General features: G+C 39.5%; 1 protein-coding gene across 1 annotated transcript in view; it reads right to left on the minus strand.

The window, feature by feature from the left end:
* The window catches only part of LOC138959302 (uncharacterized), a 65,348-nt gene that overhangs the window by 23,465 nt on the left and 23,499 nt on the right, over positions 1-18,384 (minus strand). Inside the window, exon 2 of the mRNA XM_070330723.1 lies at positions 4,407-4,724. Coding sequence (XP_070186824.1) covers positions 4,407-4,724 — 318 coding nt within the window. The remainder of the gene's footprint in view (positions 1-4,406; positions 4,725-18,384) is intronic.

Below are 18,384 nucleotides of genomic sequence, written 5' to 3' on the forward strand. Positions count from 1 at the left end.
TCCCCGCGCAGGGAAGAATACAAGACAAACAAGGCCATCATAATCACATTACATGTATGGAGCGCCTGGCTCTCCAAAATAACCCCCGAAACAATGGGCCTTGCGGGAGGCCAGAGGGAATTCGGAATAGAGAATATTAAGCTAATACAATCATTAGCTTTGCCAACACGTTCATTTGCAAAGAATCCCGTGCATGTTGAAAAGGTATTGTCTAAGAATGCTGCTGCTGCAGAAATTTTGAATGAGCGTAAGTCTTTTGGCTTAAATTATTTTGTTTATTCGTCAAACACGAGTTCAGTTTCAATGATAAAAGCAGATTACCTTTAATGATATTTTGTTAATGTAACTTAGGTTTACGTTTGTTACCAGACAATCTAACGACACAGATTTTCATTTTCAAATGATGCGACAACAAAAGAATTTACCCCATTGTAAGAACATAAATGTTCAATTCGTATGGCACAGGCCATTAAAATTTCTTCTGTTATCGTGATGTTCTTACCATACACTTTCAAAACACAAATCATATTTATGCTTCATTTCAAGACAGAAACAATCAGTATTTATTATAGCATCCACTTGAAGGTGGGGAAAAGAACATCAGACGTTCCATATATTCCCCTCAGAAACAAACAATCTATTAGCATCCACGTTCGTGAAACACTCAGACACTTCAGCTCTAGACAGATCTACTTAATCAAACGTGTTCATTTGAAACCATCTCTTGTTCAAAGTCTGCAGCCGCTATCACTTCCAGGCAATTCTGGATCTACGATGAAGACGATGATAAAGCAAGTGCATGTTAAAAAGATCGCTTAATTTGGCACGTGCGCCCACAGAAAATGCAAAAATGTTCAAAATGACACCAAAAAAAGTTGAAAACATACGCCAAGCGAGCTGCGCCAAGCTGTTGGAAAAGCCCTGGCTGAAATATGTGATGGCTGAGACGCCAACGCCAATGAAGTGGTAATTTGTTTACCGTAAGCTAATGTCTTGCCCGCGCGCATAACATGTCATAATATTGTCATGTGAAAGTTCTAAATCACTGAAGTAGAAAATAATCTTAGCAGAGCAGAGCAACAACAAAAAAGTCGCGTAAGGCGAAATTACTACATTTAGTCAAGCTGTGAAACTCACAGAATGAAACTGAACGCACTGCATTTTATCACAATGACCGTAGTCCGCCGCTCGTACAAAAGGCGAGCCTGTTTAGCGCGGTAGCGGTTGCGCTGTGCTGCATAGCACGTTTTTCTGTACCTCTCTCTTCGCTTTAACTTTCTGAGCGTGTTTTTAATCCAACAATATCATATCTATATGTTTTTGGAATCAGGAACCCACAAGGAATAAGATGAACTTGTTTTTAAATCGATTTCAAAAATGTTATTTTAATCATAATTTTTATATTTTTAATTTTCAGAGCTTGTTTTTAATCCAAATATAACATATTTACATGTTTTTGGAATCAGAACATGATGAAGAATAAGATTAACGTAAATTTGGATCGTTTAATAAAAAAATAATTTTAATTACAATTTTCGGATTTTTAATGACCAAAGTCATTAATTAATTTTTAAGCCACCAAGCTGAAATGCAATACCAAAGTCCGGCCTTCGTCGAATATTACTTGGCCAAAATTTCAATCAGTTTGATTGAAAAATGAGGGTGTGACAGTGCCGCCTCAACTTTTACAAAAAGCCGGATATGACGTCATCAAAGACGTTTATCCAAAAAATGAAAAACTTCTGGGGATATACCCAGGAACTCTCATGTAACATTTCATAAAGATCGGTCCAGTAGTTTACTATGAATCGCTCTACACACACACACGCACAGACACAGACACACACACACACACACACACACACACACACACACACACACACACACACACACACACACACACACACACACACACACACACACACTCCAATATAGACAATTCTCGAAAGGTCAAATAAGAAGTTCACCAAAGTTAAATTTTTATCAAAAAATAGTAACAAATTATAAAACGGAACCATATAGATCTGTTATGCATAAAACAAAGAAAATATAAACAATCGTTGTGTAAACTGAGAATAAGTGCCCACGACCTGAAAATTAAAACTGGTAGATACAGCAATGTGTGCAAACCGAAACTACAGTTACCATGTTTGTTATCTTGTGTTTTATTAATTGAATAAAAAAAATTTAAAAAAAAGCTCGTTTTGAATAAAAATCATTTTACAAACCCGTTATTCAGGGGAAGAAAAAAAAAAGAGATACAGCAATACACCTAGGGAAAATAGATTATGTGAAACATGTGGAGTAGGCCTAATAGAAGATGAAATACATTTTCTAGATAACTGAATAGAAAACAACCACTTACGAAAATCTTTCATGAGTGAAATTAATCTACCTATATATTCATATGATGTACCAAATCAACTTTTGCAAGTAGACAAAGTACAAACTAAATTGGGAGAATTTGTATATAATTGCTTCAAAAAAAAAGAAACAATGTAATCATTTGGTTATTTATCTTCCCGTGTCTTATAAACACTACGTTTCATGACAATAAAGTTTATTCGTATTATATTCGTATTCGTATTCGTATTCGTATTCGTATTCGTATTCACACATACACCACGACCCTCGTCTCGATTCCCCCTCTATGTTAAAACATTTAGTCAAAACCTGACTAAATGTAAAAAGGATGAAATTAGGATGAACAAGTCGCGTAAGGCGAAATAACTACATTTAGTCAAGCTGTGGAACTCACAAAATGAAACTGAACGTAGTCCGCCGCTAGTGCAAAAGGCAGTGAAAGTGACGAGCCTGTTTGGCGTGGTAGCGGTTGCGCTGTGCTTCATAGCACGCTTTACTGTACCTCTTTTCGTTTTAACTTTGTGAGCGTGTTTTTTATCCAAACATATCATATCTATATGTTTTTGGAATCAGGAACCGACAAGAAATAAGATGAAAGTGTTTTTAAATTGATTTCAACAACAACAAAAATTGATCATAATGTTTATATTTTTAATTTTCAGAGCTTGTTTTTAATCCAAATATAACATATTTATATGTTTTTGGAATCAGAAAATGATGAAAAATAAGATGAACGTAAATTTGGATCGTTTTATAATTTTTTTTGTTTTTTTACAATTTTCAGATTTTTAATGACCAAAGTCATTAATTAATTTTTAAGCCACCAAGCTGAAATGCAATACCGAAGTCCGGCCTTTGTCGAAGATTGCTTGGCCAAAATTTCAATCAATTTGATTGAAAAATGAGGGTGTGACAGTGCCGCCTCAACTTTTACAAAAAGCCGGATATGACGTCATCAAAGGTATTTTCGAAAAAAAGAAAGTAGTTTGGTTTGAATCGCTCTACACACACACACGCACAGACAGACAGACAGACCCTCGCCTCGATTCCCCCTCTATGTTAAAACATTTAGTCAAAAGTTGACTAAATGTAAAAAGCAACAAAAAACAACAACAAACAAACCGAATAAGACACGGCGTCGTTCTTCCTTTCCTTGTGTGTGTGTGTGTGTGTGTGTGTGTGTGTGTGTGTGTGTGTGTCCGTGTGTGTCTGTGAGTGTGTGTGTCTGTGAGTATGTGTGTGTGTGTGTTTGTGTGTGTGTGCGTGTATGTGTGTGTGTGTGTGTGTGTGTGTGTGTGTTCTTGTTGTTGTTCTTGTTGTTTAACATTTGGACCCGTTCATATGCCAAAGTAGAACAAAAGACCTGCGATAAACAACAAACGCTCTTTTGAAAATGGATCAAAGCACAGATTGCTACATACCGAAATAAACCTCAAACGTTCATCCAGGCGAGATGGAATTTTAATGACAGTTTCATTTTTATTGAATTCCATCGACGCGCTTTGCGTGCTCGCGCTAGTGCCTCACGTGTTTAAATTCTTTTTGTTTTTAATATGACACGTGACTTGACTCAGCATAATCTGGAGCCAATTCAAAAAGGTATGCCTAAGAAAATATATTAGACAAGATATGGCATGATGAACGGAGTTCTAAAGATATGCTTCTTGCGTATCAGAACAGATTTCAGCAATTCATGGTGTATGTATTTTTAGAATGACTTTTTATTGTCCTCTTTTTTAACGCCACTACCTTTCTTTAAGTTTTTCAACACCGGTGACATAAAACACCGTCATACCACTGTAATTTGCAACAGAATAAAAACATCCCCTCATTTTCATCGACTTTGTCTTAATCGTCATCGTCATCATCATCAGCAGCAGCAGCAGCATCGTCACCAGCATCACCATCATCATCATAATCATCATCATCATCATCATCATCATCATCATCATCGCGGTCGTCCTCGTCCTACTCCTTATACACATCTCATCCTGGTGTTTCTATCGTCGTTTTCGTCAAAAAAAGATAAGAAAAACACCCACCTTGAACGTCATTCTTGAGCTGTGTGTGTCGAAGCGTGTCTGTTTCCAACTCCTGCAAGTAAAAGCCGCTGCCCGAACCGAGCGTCAAATCTTCGTCATCGCTGACGTCACCAGCGAAAATGACGGCCTGGTTGGACGCAGTCGTCGTCATCATGGCAGAGCCCCGGCCTTGACCTTCACTACGGCCTTTCAATCCCAGAGCCATGACCTTGTGGAGGGAGCTTGTCGGCAGTGATGTCGTGGAGGTGAGGCGGGTTGTTGTGGTGGTAACTGTGGTTGTTGTGGTGGACTTGATTGCCAGCTTCGACCTCAGCAGATCTGTGAGAAAGATCAAGTTGAACACAGCCACTAGAATTGTGGTCACTGCGGGCATGCTCTTGAAACACGTTCAGTGGGCGACTACTCGCAACTAAGTCCGCCTTTTGCCCTCGGCTGGCGAACTAAGCCAAACCACGACCCGGCTGGGCATAGGCTCAGTTGAAACTCCAAGCCTTCACACTGTTTTTGAAAACGTTGGACCCTAATGTGAACTGACTAACTGATCAAGTGAACATTATCAATTCCAAGGAACACGCGGCATGTGACATGAACTTTTCATCTATATCATCTGAATTGAATCCAAATTCTGAGTCGAGCCTTAGTGTCTATCAAAAATGTAATGTTACTCGAGTAACGTTAGACGAGAAGGACTGCGTTCACTAACCGCGACTCTCATTAACTTGAATCAGTTACTTCTGAATGTTCGTCCATAAAAGCATCTATTAAGAAGGGTCACAACTGAATCATCGGCCAATAAGTTGGTTAGGCCGGGTGACAAACTTGTGGTCATCCCTGGTAAGGTCCTTTAAAACATGGTGACAATCCGGCAAGATATGTTCCGCATACTCTCGTCTCTGGCCGGCACTAGGCACATCACCAATACTCTGATCCACGAATTCTCAAAAGAACATTACTGTCAAATAAGTGTCAAAAACAAGGACATCCGCGACTATTACAATGTGGAAACATGCGTTACATGTCGACACCAATGTGCCTAGTTTACTACATGCCACGTGCCACACCCGGCACCAGTCTAGTCTACCTTCGCTGCAAGTATATCTATACGGTTCCGTACACGGCTTCGGCGCTGCCTTGAAGATGGCAGTACTGCAAAAAGCCTGCAAAAAGCAACAGACGCTTTCCCACGCTAGCTGAGTCCGCATGCCATTGCCGGTGTTGTGCCGGCGGTGAAGGTACAGCCTGAAAACGGTCCTTGCACTAAGTTAAAAAAAAAACCAAAGGATTACTGTACTCACCGATACAAAGACGATCTTACCACAGTCACTTCGTTGTTTAGATTTAGGGTCCTTGCACTGACAAACACACACACACACACACACACACACACACACACACACACACACACACACACACACACACACACACACACACACACACACACACACACACTGAAACGGCACACACACACACACACAAACACACATACACACACACACACACACACACACACACACACACACACACACACACACACACACACACACACACACACTGTGAAACGGTTTACACACACACACACACATACACAAAACACACACTCACACACACATGCACGCACGCAAGCACGCACGCACGCACACACACACACACACACACAAACACACACCACACACTTAAAAAACACACACACATACACACACACATACGGACGAGGAGCACCTTAGGTACCGGTCATACGCAGACGGATCTGTGTGACTTCTGTACGTACGAAATCCACATTAGGTACCGTTTGGCTATGCACAGTGTGTAACCCGTACGGACGAAGGCATTAAGTACCTGTTTCCTATACACACTGATGGTTGTGTATAGTGTCAGTAAAGTGTGAATAGGTGAGGATGGAACTTTAACCGTCGATCACTTTACATGTATATATGCTTATGTTGCATGTTTTGCTTTTGATTTGTATGTTCCTTACTTTGTCATTTTGTTGTTTATGTTTATTTGCTTGTTTGCTTACTTGTCGATTGTTTGCTGGTTTGTTCGTTTACTTTGTTTATTTGTCATGTTGCTTTACTTGTTTATTATTTATTAGACATTTGTATTAGAAGTAAGGACCGGTTGTAAGAAAAGGCGTCACCTTAAACCTCTATCCTTGAAAAATAAAGTTCCATCATCATCTCTCTCTCTCTCTCTCTCTCTCTCTCTCTCTCTCTCTCTCTCTCTCTCTCACTTTTTACATTTAGTCAAGTTTTGTCTGTGCCGGTGTGCGTGCGCGTGTGTAGAGCGATTCAGAGTAAACTACTGGACCGATCTTTATGAAATTTTACATGAGAGTTCCTGGGTATGATATCCCCGGACATATTTTTCTTTTTTCGATAAATGTCTTTGATGACGTCATATCCGGCTTTTTGTAAAAGTTGAGACGGCACTGTCACACCCTCATTTTTCAATCAAATTGATTGAAATTTTGGCCAAGCAATCTTCGACAAAGGCCGGACTTCAGTATTGTATTTCAGCTTGGTGGCTTAAAAATTAATCAATGACTTTGGTCATTAAAAATCTGAAAATTGTAATTAATTTTTTTTTATAAAACGATCGAAATTTACATTCATCTTATTCTTCATTATTTTCTGATTCCAAAAACATATAAATATGTTATATTCGGATTAAAAACAAGCTCTCAAAATTAAAAATATAAAAATTATGATCAAAATCAAATTTCCGAAATCGATTAAAAAACAATTTCATCTTATTCCTTGTCGGTTCCTGATTCCAAATCATATAGATATGATATGTTTGCATTAAAAACATGCTCAGAAAGTTAAAACGAAGAGAGGTACAGAAAAGCGTGCTATGCAGCACAGCGAAACCACCACCGCGCTAAACAGTCTCGTCAGTTTCACTGCGTTTTGCGCGAGCGGCGGACTACGGTCACTGTAAAAAAATGCAGTGCGTTCTGTGAGTTCCACAGCTTGACTAAATGTAGTAATTTCGCCTTAAGCGACTTTTTTTTTTTTTTTTTTAAATTGTAGAAAACCTGTGTCTTTTTTTTTCTCTTTTTTTTGTGGTTTGCATGGTTGTTTATACAAAAAGCAATTGAGGAGCCATACATGGTTACTTTTTTTCCTCCTTTTTTTCCCCCTTATTCTCGTCCATCCGCTCCCTCCCACCCCCCTCATAATATTCACAAACGTCATATATCACTTCACCTCATCTCGTCTTATACATTACTCACATACTTCCAATGTACATTTCATTTTCCAATATACTATTCAAATCGTATCTATCACCATACTTATATTTACTAATACACATTTTTGCAATCAAAATAATGTGATTAAGTACCTTATTATTTTGGCATATATTACTAGGTTGATAACCAAACAAGACATCGTGTTCTAAGAGGTGCACATTTGATCCTGTATTTCTAAAAAATATAATGGACATTTTCTCAAAAGCTCGTCAACTTCTCACATTGCCCAAAAAAAGTGTTCAACATAATCAATGTGTTTACAAAATGTACATAATTTTGTTTCTCTAATTTTCATTTTATTTAATAATATATTCGTGGGATAAATATTATGTAATATTTTCCATTGTAACAATCGCAATCTTTCTTTTTTTGTACATTTGCTTGCTAACAGCCAATAACTGTGATCTAGTTTAACCTGATATTGATGTAACCAAAATGTAGCAGCGCAAGGCTCGCTCGCTTTATCAGCATGCGAAACTTTCTCGCGGAGGGGTTAATGATCACCGGGTTCCGTGTGTCAAGGTCATTATTGTGTTCGTCTGCTCGCGGGCTGGCTGTGTTTTTGCGAAGTGCAAGCGCTCGCACAGCAGTCTTCACTGCGCCGTACTCAAAAAATCTAGAGGGACTGTATCTTATCTTTGTGCACAGCTGGTTAAAAGGAATCATATCTCCGTTAACCCAAATATCTTTCAACGTATCTAAGTGCGCTTCTATCCATTTTTTAAAATATAAGCTTTTATTTTTATAAACCACTTTTATATTGTTCCACAAACATTGATCGCCAAAGCGATCTTCTCTCTCATAAATCAATGCTTTATTATGGATTCATTTTAAGAGAACTTCTGTCCAAAAGTTTGATCGAATGCATTCAATACCTTGGAACTGTTTTAGTGGTGTTGTGGCTTTAAAACAAAGTAAATTTCTTCCCAATACCTGATAAAGACTTAATGGAATCGTTGTCCACGGTTCATGTTTTTGTTCGGTTGAAGTTTTGCTGCCCATGTGAGTAAAAAAGAAGTCTGCATATCGTGGACGTTTATCATGTTAATACCACCTTCTTCCACCACATTACACAATACATGTCGGCTTTTGTATTTGAATACTTCCTTTTCCAGAGAAACCTGAACAAAATAGTATTCAACTTATCGAGAACTTTAACAGGGGCAAGAAGCGCCTGCATAACGTAAACAAATTGTAAAACTAAGAAGGACTTAATAATACATAATTTGCCGCTTATACTTAAATTTCTTCTTGACTATCTGCAAATGATTTGTTCAACTTTTTCAAGTCTTTTGGACCAATTTTCCATAATTTCAGAGGCCGGGATGTCATTTTTAAAACTGACTAATTCCCATGATTTTAACCTGGGTATTCCATTTAATATCGCAATATTTCTCTTGACAGTTTTTACGCGATCCCAACCACATTGCTTCCGTTTTACTTTTATTTAATTTTAAGCGAGATATATTGGAGAAATCATCAATGATTTTCAAAACCGTTTCCATGTCGTTTTTATCTTGAAGTAAAACAGTTATGTCATCGGCGTACATAGCCAGTTTCAAGATACGCGATGTTTGTTCTGCAAAACCTACATCTGGTAAGGCAAATCCTGTAATATTGGGGTGACTTCGGATTTTGATTGCTAATAATTCTACAGCAAGCACGAAGGCCAAAGGTGAGAGGGGACATCCCTGACGGATTCCGGAATTCACACTTATTTCTTCCGAAATCCAACCCATATAATTTATGCAGCTCGTGGTGTTTGTCATTAAAACTTTGATCCATTTAACAAATTTTTCGCCAAAACCAAATGTTTTAAAGGACCAGACCACATAGTCTTTTGAGATGGAATCGTAGGCTCGAGCGTAGTCAAGGGCAAGTAATAAATTACCTGCTTGATTTCTTTCATTAGCGTAATTAATGACATCATCAATTAATCTAATCAAGTTACTTGCCTTTCTTCCCTTAATAAATCCTGTCTGATCTTCTGACACGAGGTCAGAAATAACACCAGATAAGCACTGCGATAAACATTTTGCCAGCATTTTATAATCTGTATTGGTTACAGATACGTATAGGGTCTCCAATTCTTAAGGCTATCTCTCGGCAAATCTTTACCCTTATGGATCAACGTGATAACTGCTCTTTTCTGAGTATCTGACAATTCACCAACTCTAAATGCACTTTGAAGGGAATTAACCACCATCATTTTTACTTTAGGCCAAAAACATTCATGAAACTTGTACTCAATCCGTCTAAACCTGGTGACGAACCATTTTTTTTTTAATAAAGACAGCACCCTGCCGATTTCTAACACGGTAAAATCAGTTTCCAAAACATATTTTCGTTCGTCATTTAACTGAGGAATATTTAAATTAAGAACTTTGATTTCAGCATCCTCCTCAACAAAATTCCCATTTTTATCAAACACGTTATTGTAAAATCTCACTTGCTCCTGTAAAATTCCTTTTTGCGTCGTTATTGAGAGCCATTTTCATCAATTAATCTGTCCATACATTTTAAATTAGCTTTCATTTTTTCCATATTTAAAAAATATAATATCCCTTCACATGCACAATTCTTTATAACATATTACAACCAAATACAATAGCAAATAAGCAAAAAAACATGGTTTGAAAGGGTAGCTTTATTGGTGTTTTTTTCGAACGATGTAAGGATCACTATATCCCGCCAAACCGCAACACGGTGGCCTAGTGGTAAGGCGTCCGCCCAGTGAGCGGGAGGTCGTGGGTTCGAACCCCGGCCGGGATACCCAAGACTTTAAAATTGGCAATCTAGTGGCTGCTCCGCCTGGCGTCTGGCATTATGGGGTTAGTGCTAGGACTGGTTGGTCCGGTGTCAGAATAATGTGACTGGGTGAGACATGAAGCCTGAGCTGCGACTTCTGTCTTGTGTGTGGCGCACGTTAAATGTCAAAGCAGCACCGCCCTGATATGGCCCTTCGTGGTCGGCTGGGCGTTAAGCAAACAACCAACCAAACAAACAAACAAAATATATCCCGCCAACTAGAGTTATTACGGCTTGTTGATTTTGCTGATATAAAAGTCATTGTTTCTCACTTCATTGGTGCAAACAGTGTAATTTTGTGTTGTACATTTTATTGTTATGCAATGGTTGTTATATTTGTAAGCATAAGAGAGAGAGAGAGAGAGAGAGAGAGAGAGAGAGAGAGAGAGAGAGAGAGAGAGAGAGAGAGAGAGAGAGAGATTTTTCACTCCATCAAAGTGTCTCCTTTTGAATGCTAAATATACGTCTAAAAATGGCATCCAAATTCCAGGAAATATGTATATTACCTGGATATTTTAGGGAATATATATATTTATTGAGTGAAACAGGGAATACGTATAAATCAAATCTCTTATATTATTAAAAGCTGCATCAAAAAGTTTGCAACATTGATATCGGGACTACACAAAATAGAATGTTTATATAATGGGTGGTGGTGGATAATGCTGTCTGGATTAAAATATAAAAAGAGGTAAACAGGTGGCGAACTGTATTAAGTTTCACTGACGGTCTAGTCTTCAGTGACAGTGCAAATAACAAATCAGAGGTGATTCTTGCTAATCATCAAGCTTTTATTTATCCGTATGAATTTAGCAATGAAAAACGGATTGACAATTAAGGTTAAAGAGAGAGGAAGGGAGAGAAAGAAGGAGGGGGAGAGAGAGAGAGGGGGAGAGAGGGAGGGGGGGGGGAGAGGAAGGGCGAGAGAGAGGGATGCGTGGGGCTGGCGGTGGCGGTGGGGGGCCGTGGAAAGGAGCAGCTAGTCGTAGAGCGGTTCGACTCGCGCAGTGGCTATACATTACACGGTTCGCGTGCCATCAATTAGAACGTCGTCAAGTAGGTAGCCCGCTGAGAAACCTACTGGAGAGCTAGAGAGACAGCTGGACGCATTCCTTGTTTATGGTCATCAGATTAATGTACTGCCACACTGAGATTGAAGTCGCAGAGGCTTACATCGGACTGGGTGGCCGAGTGGTATTTGTTTGTTTGTTTGCCAGTTTGTTTGCTTAACGCCCTGGCCGAGTGGTAACGCACTTGCGGAAGCGAGAGGTTGCGAATTCGACCCTGGGTCAGGGCGTTAGCAATTTTCTCCCCCCTTTCCTAACCTAGGTGGTGGGTTCAAGTGCTAGTCTTTCGGATGAGACGAAAAACCGAGGTCCCTTCGTGTACACTACATTGGGGTGTGCACGTTAAAGATCCCACGATTGACAAAAGGGTCTTTCCTGGCAAAATTGAATAGGCATAGATAAAAATGTCCACCAAAATACCCGTGTGACTTGGAATAATAGGCCGTGAAAAGTAGGATATGCGCCGAAATGGCTGCGATCTGCTGGCCGATGTGAATGCGTGATGTATTGTGTAAAAAAAATTCCATCTCACACGGCATAAATAAATCCCTGCGCTTTGAATATGTGCGCGATATAAATTGCATAAAATGAAAATAAAATAAATAAATCCCTGCGCTTAGAGCTGTACCCACGGAATACGCGCGATATAAGCCTCATATTGATTGATTGATTGACATCCTCGTATAGTCACAGTATACTGACACCAGTTCTAGCATGATATAGCGGCTGTCACTATAGGTGTCTCTCTTTGTGTGTCTGTATTATATTACTTGTGATTAAAAAAAAAAAATGCCTGATGGGAAACAAATAGAAAAAAAATGTTATGACAAGGATTCCCCTAATATTTCCGAATGTCATTTCTACAATGTTGCTTTAAATAACGTCTTGATGAAAGTTGGTTGACGTGAAATGTGGCTTGAAAAAAAAAGAGCATTAAACCTTTAACGTAATGCAGCAAGCAGAGAATGCAGAGAATATGGAATATTATCTGTCATAGGAGTACGATACCAGTTAATCACGTTTAACCGAATGTTTGGAGATTCGAGAGTGGAGGATAAGTAGAGTGATATATGGGGGGTGTCATTATTGAAGAAAGAGAGATGAAGAGAGAGGAGAGTTGGGAAAAGAGAGAGTGTGTGTAAGAAGGTGAGAGACAGAGGGCGATGGGGAGAGGTTGAGTGATCATATGAGGGGTGTTGTCAATATTAGAGAGATAGAGGGGAAGAGAAGGAGAGAGAGAGAGATGGGAGGGTGAAGAAAGAGAGAGAGTGTGTAAGATGCCTCCATAAGAGATGTAGCCTAGAATAAAAGCAATATCTCTCGATACATGTATTATTTCTCTTAACATGTAAGTTATTGTTCGTAGGCCTAATATGAAAACAATAATTTTGAAGTCTGAATCCAGTATCATTATTTTGAACTGTTTCGGTCTATACAACGCTTCCGTGTAGCATATATATCTTTCATATTCTCTTGGGACGGGCCAGGGAATGTGTTACAAACTAACGCTTGCTTATATTAGCAAGCCCAGTCAGTTCTAGCAGAGGGAATGAAATACAATTATGCTCAGTCTAGATTGGTCTCTAGGTACTCTACGGAATGTACGCGAGTAGTGAAATATGATAGCGGTCAGTGGATCAGTTACCAACATTCCTCCTGACATCTGGTAGTGATTTAGTCTTGATGATGATCGGTGCTTTCCTTCGTTAGCCACTGGACTTGTCAGTTACATTTTGACGATTATCTGAGCGACCCCTTTTACAGAAAATTCAAATAGCAACCGAACCCATTCATGGAAGATCAAATAGGATGTACATTAGGTCCCTAATCACGAAGAGGGTCACCTAGAAACTCGCTCAAATATGTGATTTTTCTTGATACATTGTTAACTAATTGGAGTTTTCCTAACAATACACACACACAACGTATTCGTTTTGATAACAAAAATAATGATATGGCATGTATCAATAGCCGGCATGTGATAAAGGGGTAACAAAATAATAATTAACAAGTGACCATAATGATCCTAATACTTTCCGTTTATCATCTCGTGCTGTGGTTGTTGTTTTATTATTTAAAGTCTTCGTCTCGGGCTGATTGGTCCTGATATGGCTCAAAAGAGTCGGCTGGACCGAAAGCAAAAATCAAGTAAAGTATCTGGGGCTGATAGAACATAAGGACCCTAACGGGTGTATGGTGAGCAGTATATTAAAACCCTTCCTGGCCGTATAATATGGTACCTAGGGTCACCAAAGTTCAGAGCTTCTCGGCATCGACTCCGATGAGCATGCTTCGCCTTCCTAATAGTGGTGTCAACAGTTTTATCAGTTTTGGAGAAAAGTGGGTGCAAACGAAAACATTTAAACCATGCCTGACGGAATAATGTTGGCACTAGGATCATCTAACTACAGAACAAATCAATATCAATCACCACAAACTGGGGCCTTAAATTCGGAGAAAATAACTGTGTCCTTACTGGAGAGAATTGAGTTTGTTTGTTTGTTTGCTTAACGCCCAGCCGACCACGAAGGGCCATATCAGGGCGGTGCTGCTTTGACATATAACGTGCGCCACACACAAGACATAAGTCGCAGCACAGGCTTCATGTCTCACCCAGTCACATTATTCTGACACCGGACCAACCAGTTCAAGCACTAACCCCATAATGCCAGACGCCAGGCGGAGCAGCCACTAGATGGCCAATTTTAAAGTCTTAGGTATGACCCGGCCGGGGTTCGAACCCACCACTAGGCGCCTTACCACTAGGCCAACCGGACGCCTTACCACTAGGCCAACCGTGCCGGTTAGACAATTGAGTACATGTATACGAAATAGCATTTCCTGGCGGGATAATTTTGAGTGACACCAGGGTCATCAATCCGCATGACATAATTATGAGCGTTTATTCCCATGGACCTCGAGCTCATAGCCAAAGTGAGTTTCAATAGCTTTACCCATTTGGGAGAAATGAGTACATATATATGTTAGTCATATTGAGAACAGACACAAGTCAAACGGGATAATTGCACTATGATCAACAAACTACTTCGTTTGAATGCAAATGTGTTGTTGTTCGTCACCCAGAGGGTGGACGTTTGCGTTTGTTCCGGTCAGTCTATATGTCACAAAAGTCACTAAAATATCACTCACGCGAACTGTCAAGACGCAAAATAGATAAGTTGGTAAATTGCTCTCCTAACGTGACAAAACGAAAGTGTCCGAGGCAGGAGATCGAATTCCATTGGCGTCGTTAATTAAAAAAGAAAAAAGCTTACTGGGTGACGCAGGGGTTTGTCGGACCTGTTCTTCTTAGGGGTTGGGGAGGGAGGATGTGTTGCGTTGTTGTTGGTTTTTTTTTTTTGGGGGGGGGGGGGAAAGAACATTGCAGTTATGATAAAAAAAAATTCTGTCAATATTTGTCCCGCGCTAATCTGTGTGAAATCGCTTACCGTTGCCAATTATAATTCATATATTAATACAGGTACTGGTAGCCTCAGTCACACGAAATTGCTAATTTCTGTGGTACTGGGCAACTTTCACGTTAATCCTTTTGCATGGGCATAGTGGAGGCCACCTCGATCAGGACTGGCTGGGTCTAATGTGTTTATTTTTTTAATTAAGTGGGTTTATTTGAACATTAAATATTTTTACCTACCGCCGGAAGCCCTTAGGCACCCCTGAAACTCGACATGCAGCCGTCCGGGATAAAACTGCCCGAGAATCCAATAAACACTTTAGACAACACAGTATCATGTCAAATCAAGTTTACTCTCAAACCTATCAAGTTGTTATCTTTGTTACTTATTGGAATGGCAAACGGAACATCCATTGCCTATGGTTTTTGTAGTGTCATAGCTGTATTTTTCCCTGAAACTTTTGCAAATTATTTGTAGGCCAGTTGGTTAGGACACTCTTGCTTCATCATGTTCTAATCACGTACGTTCGAATCCACGCGGTGCTGTTCATTGTTATTTTATTTTACTGATACGTTTTTTATAATTTAATTCGTCATCCAGCGGGAACGTTTGCGATTGTTCCATTCCGTAAGTATGCATGTATGTATGTATGTCACAATATAGGAACTGCGATAAATCCTGAACCGCTAAGTATTTTTCAACCACACTTTGTAGGTAGATGTAGACACACGATAGCCTATTGTGTGCAACAATTATATTGGATATGTCAAAGGTCAAGGTCATTACGGGGCCCGATGGTCAAAATACATAATCAGCCATATCTCCCAAAGTTCTGGGAATATTTCAATGAAACTTTTTTCATTACATACTCGGAGGAAGGGTCTACAAAATAGCAGTACAAAATACCAAGTCACAGCGAGAAATGTTTCACAAATTCGAGTTAATTTTTTTAAGTTGAAGGGACTAATGTGCTGCGTCTTCATGTTCAATTTCATAAAACATGGTTGGCTGGTTCCAAAGTTATAAGGGTTTTAGTGTTTGATTCTCCAATGCATAAACATCCATATCTCCCAAAGTTCTGGGAATATTTCAATGAAACCTTTTTTTATTACATACTCCGAGGAAGGGTCTACAAAATAGCAGTTACAAATTACAAAATCACAGCGAAATGTTTTTCGCAGAAAATCGAGTTGATTTTTTTCTTCTTTTTTTCCCACTTAAGTTGAAGGGACTAATGGCCTGCGTCTTCATGTTTAATTTCATTAAAAAAAAATGGTTGGCTGGTTCCAAAGTTATAAGGGTTTTTACCATCATATGTGTGGTTATCATATGACTGATAGTTAATTAAGGCTTCGCTGATCAGGGGAGCTAATCTACTCCAATCACCATCGCTTTGAAGCTAAGAAACAATAATAAATCAGTCATGATTCAGACAAGATAAGTCGACCATTGCAACAATAATAGCAATTGATCATGGGATGGATTCACAAAGACACTTTAATATCCACACCATCAGTGATTAATGAAAATCATAAAACATTTGTTACATCCCGTGAGGAGCACGAGTATTGCTAGCGATAATAATAATAAACATTTAGAATCCGAATACTTCCTAATGCAAGGAGCCCTAGTCGTTTACATAAACCCAAGATGGGGAGGTAGAACTTTTCTCTCCCTTCTTCAATGCTAGCGTTCTTGGCCAGGGCACGGTAACTTGATCCCAACACGAAAAGGAACGCTGAAAACATGGTCCTGTGGCGCCGCGAACCGGTGGTCAGCATCTGACCACTGCTCGGCGAAGCCACGGCGAAAGGGCTACGGCTGTAACCCGATAACGGCACCGGCTGATAACAAGTTCACGCTGATATCAATGGCCTTGCTGCATCGCCAACTATCCTTCTGAGGCTCGGGCACCCCGCTGCACCAGCCTCTCCTTTCACCTCTACTTCTGGTGGCCCAATCGGAGGGAGGTTCCTCTGCCAGCCACCGATGCTCTGGTTGCTTCGCCTTTTCGTGATATTTGACCTCCTTGACCTCTAATAACATCTAGCCTTGTGTAGAGCACTTGCAAATTGGCGATTTATCACAAAATCAGGACTATCATAATGTAAGACAAGTACTATACACATAACTTTTTTCACATTTTTTTGTTGCTGTTTAATTTTATTATTATCATAAAACTATTAATATTATAATTAAGTTCTCATGACCCACAATCTTGACAATAACTGAAGTAATGACATCAGTGACTATGCCTTGAAGCTCTTGGACAACATTCAAGTGTGTGATATTTATTCTGATATTACAGACAACCTTGAAAAATAACTGTGAAGTAAAACAGCACCCGAGACTATTAGCCCTGACGTATACTTGACAATGTTCAAAAAATGTTTCTGCTACTATGGGAATAACTGAGGTAATGGCGTGAAGTAATTAATATGCTTATGTGTTGTTCATAAATGTGTAATATTGTGTTTCACTATGGCTCTCACTGATTGTACACGAGGGTCCATAACTCTACAGTCTCGTGCCCTGTTGCCCACTGACGCTGCTGCTCCATTTAGCGAAACAGTCGTGCCAAGTGAGTTAGATAACCTGCAGCACCCCCCCCCACCCCCACCCCCACCCCCACTCCTCCGAAAATAAACAAAGGGACCATAAGGATCATTAAACCGCCCGCTTATTACCCCACCCCTGGAATGAAGTAAAAGAAGACCCCAAAAATAAATACAAAATTAAAAAATAAAAACACCTGCCAAATTAAAGAAGTTTGTAACATGAACTATAAAAGATGATTAACCAACAATCATAAAACAAGAGGAATGGGTTCAAAGGGATCCCTGCGTCACATTTCACACACAAAAAATAACATGAGATTTTAACCCACGGCAACCTTGGAGACCACAGGCGAACGACATACCAACTACGCCATAACGGGTTACAATTATAGATTGCGCTCACAACTGTTTTTGTCTGCCTTTACCTCGCGGGCTTTTACGGGCTATGTAAGGATCATTTTGTTTAACTTCAACTAAGAACTTGATTTACAGACACATTTTTAGCGGAAACACCCTGAATTGTTTGAACAGAGTTGAAGGGTCGTCTTCTGAGTATGTACTACAAACATTTTGATTAAAATATTCAAAGAAGTTTGGGAGATCTTTTGATGTTCACGTGTATGTGGGGTCAGTTATGGAGTCGTCGAGTCGAAGACTGTGCGGAAACGGTACGCCGATTACACCATGTTACATAATTATACACAACCTATATACTATGGCTGTGTAGCCTAATCACAATTAAATTGGACGTGCACTAACCATACATTTTAATATTTTGAACCGAGTGACACCAAATGCTTTGATGTTCGAGTCTGTACTTTCAAGCAACACAGCATGATTCATCCCATGTGTTTTACACCATAAGTGTAGCAGAAG

The sequence above is a fragment of the Littorina saxatilis genome, linkage group LG2 (assembly GCF_037325665.1).
Source record: "Littorina saxatilis isolate snail1 linkage group LG2, US_GU_Lsax_2.0, whole genome shotgun sequence".
Classification (NCBI taxonomy): Eukaryota; Metazoa; Mollusca; class Gastropoda; order Littorinimorpha; family Littorinidae; genus Littorina; species Littorina saxatilis.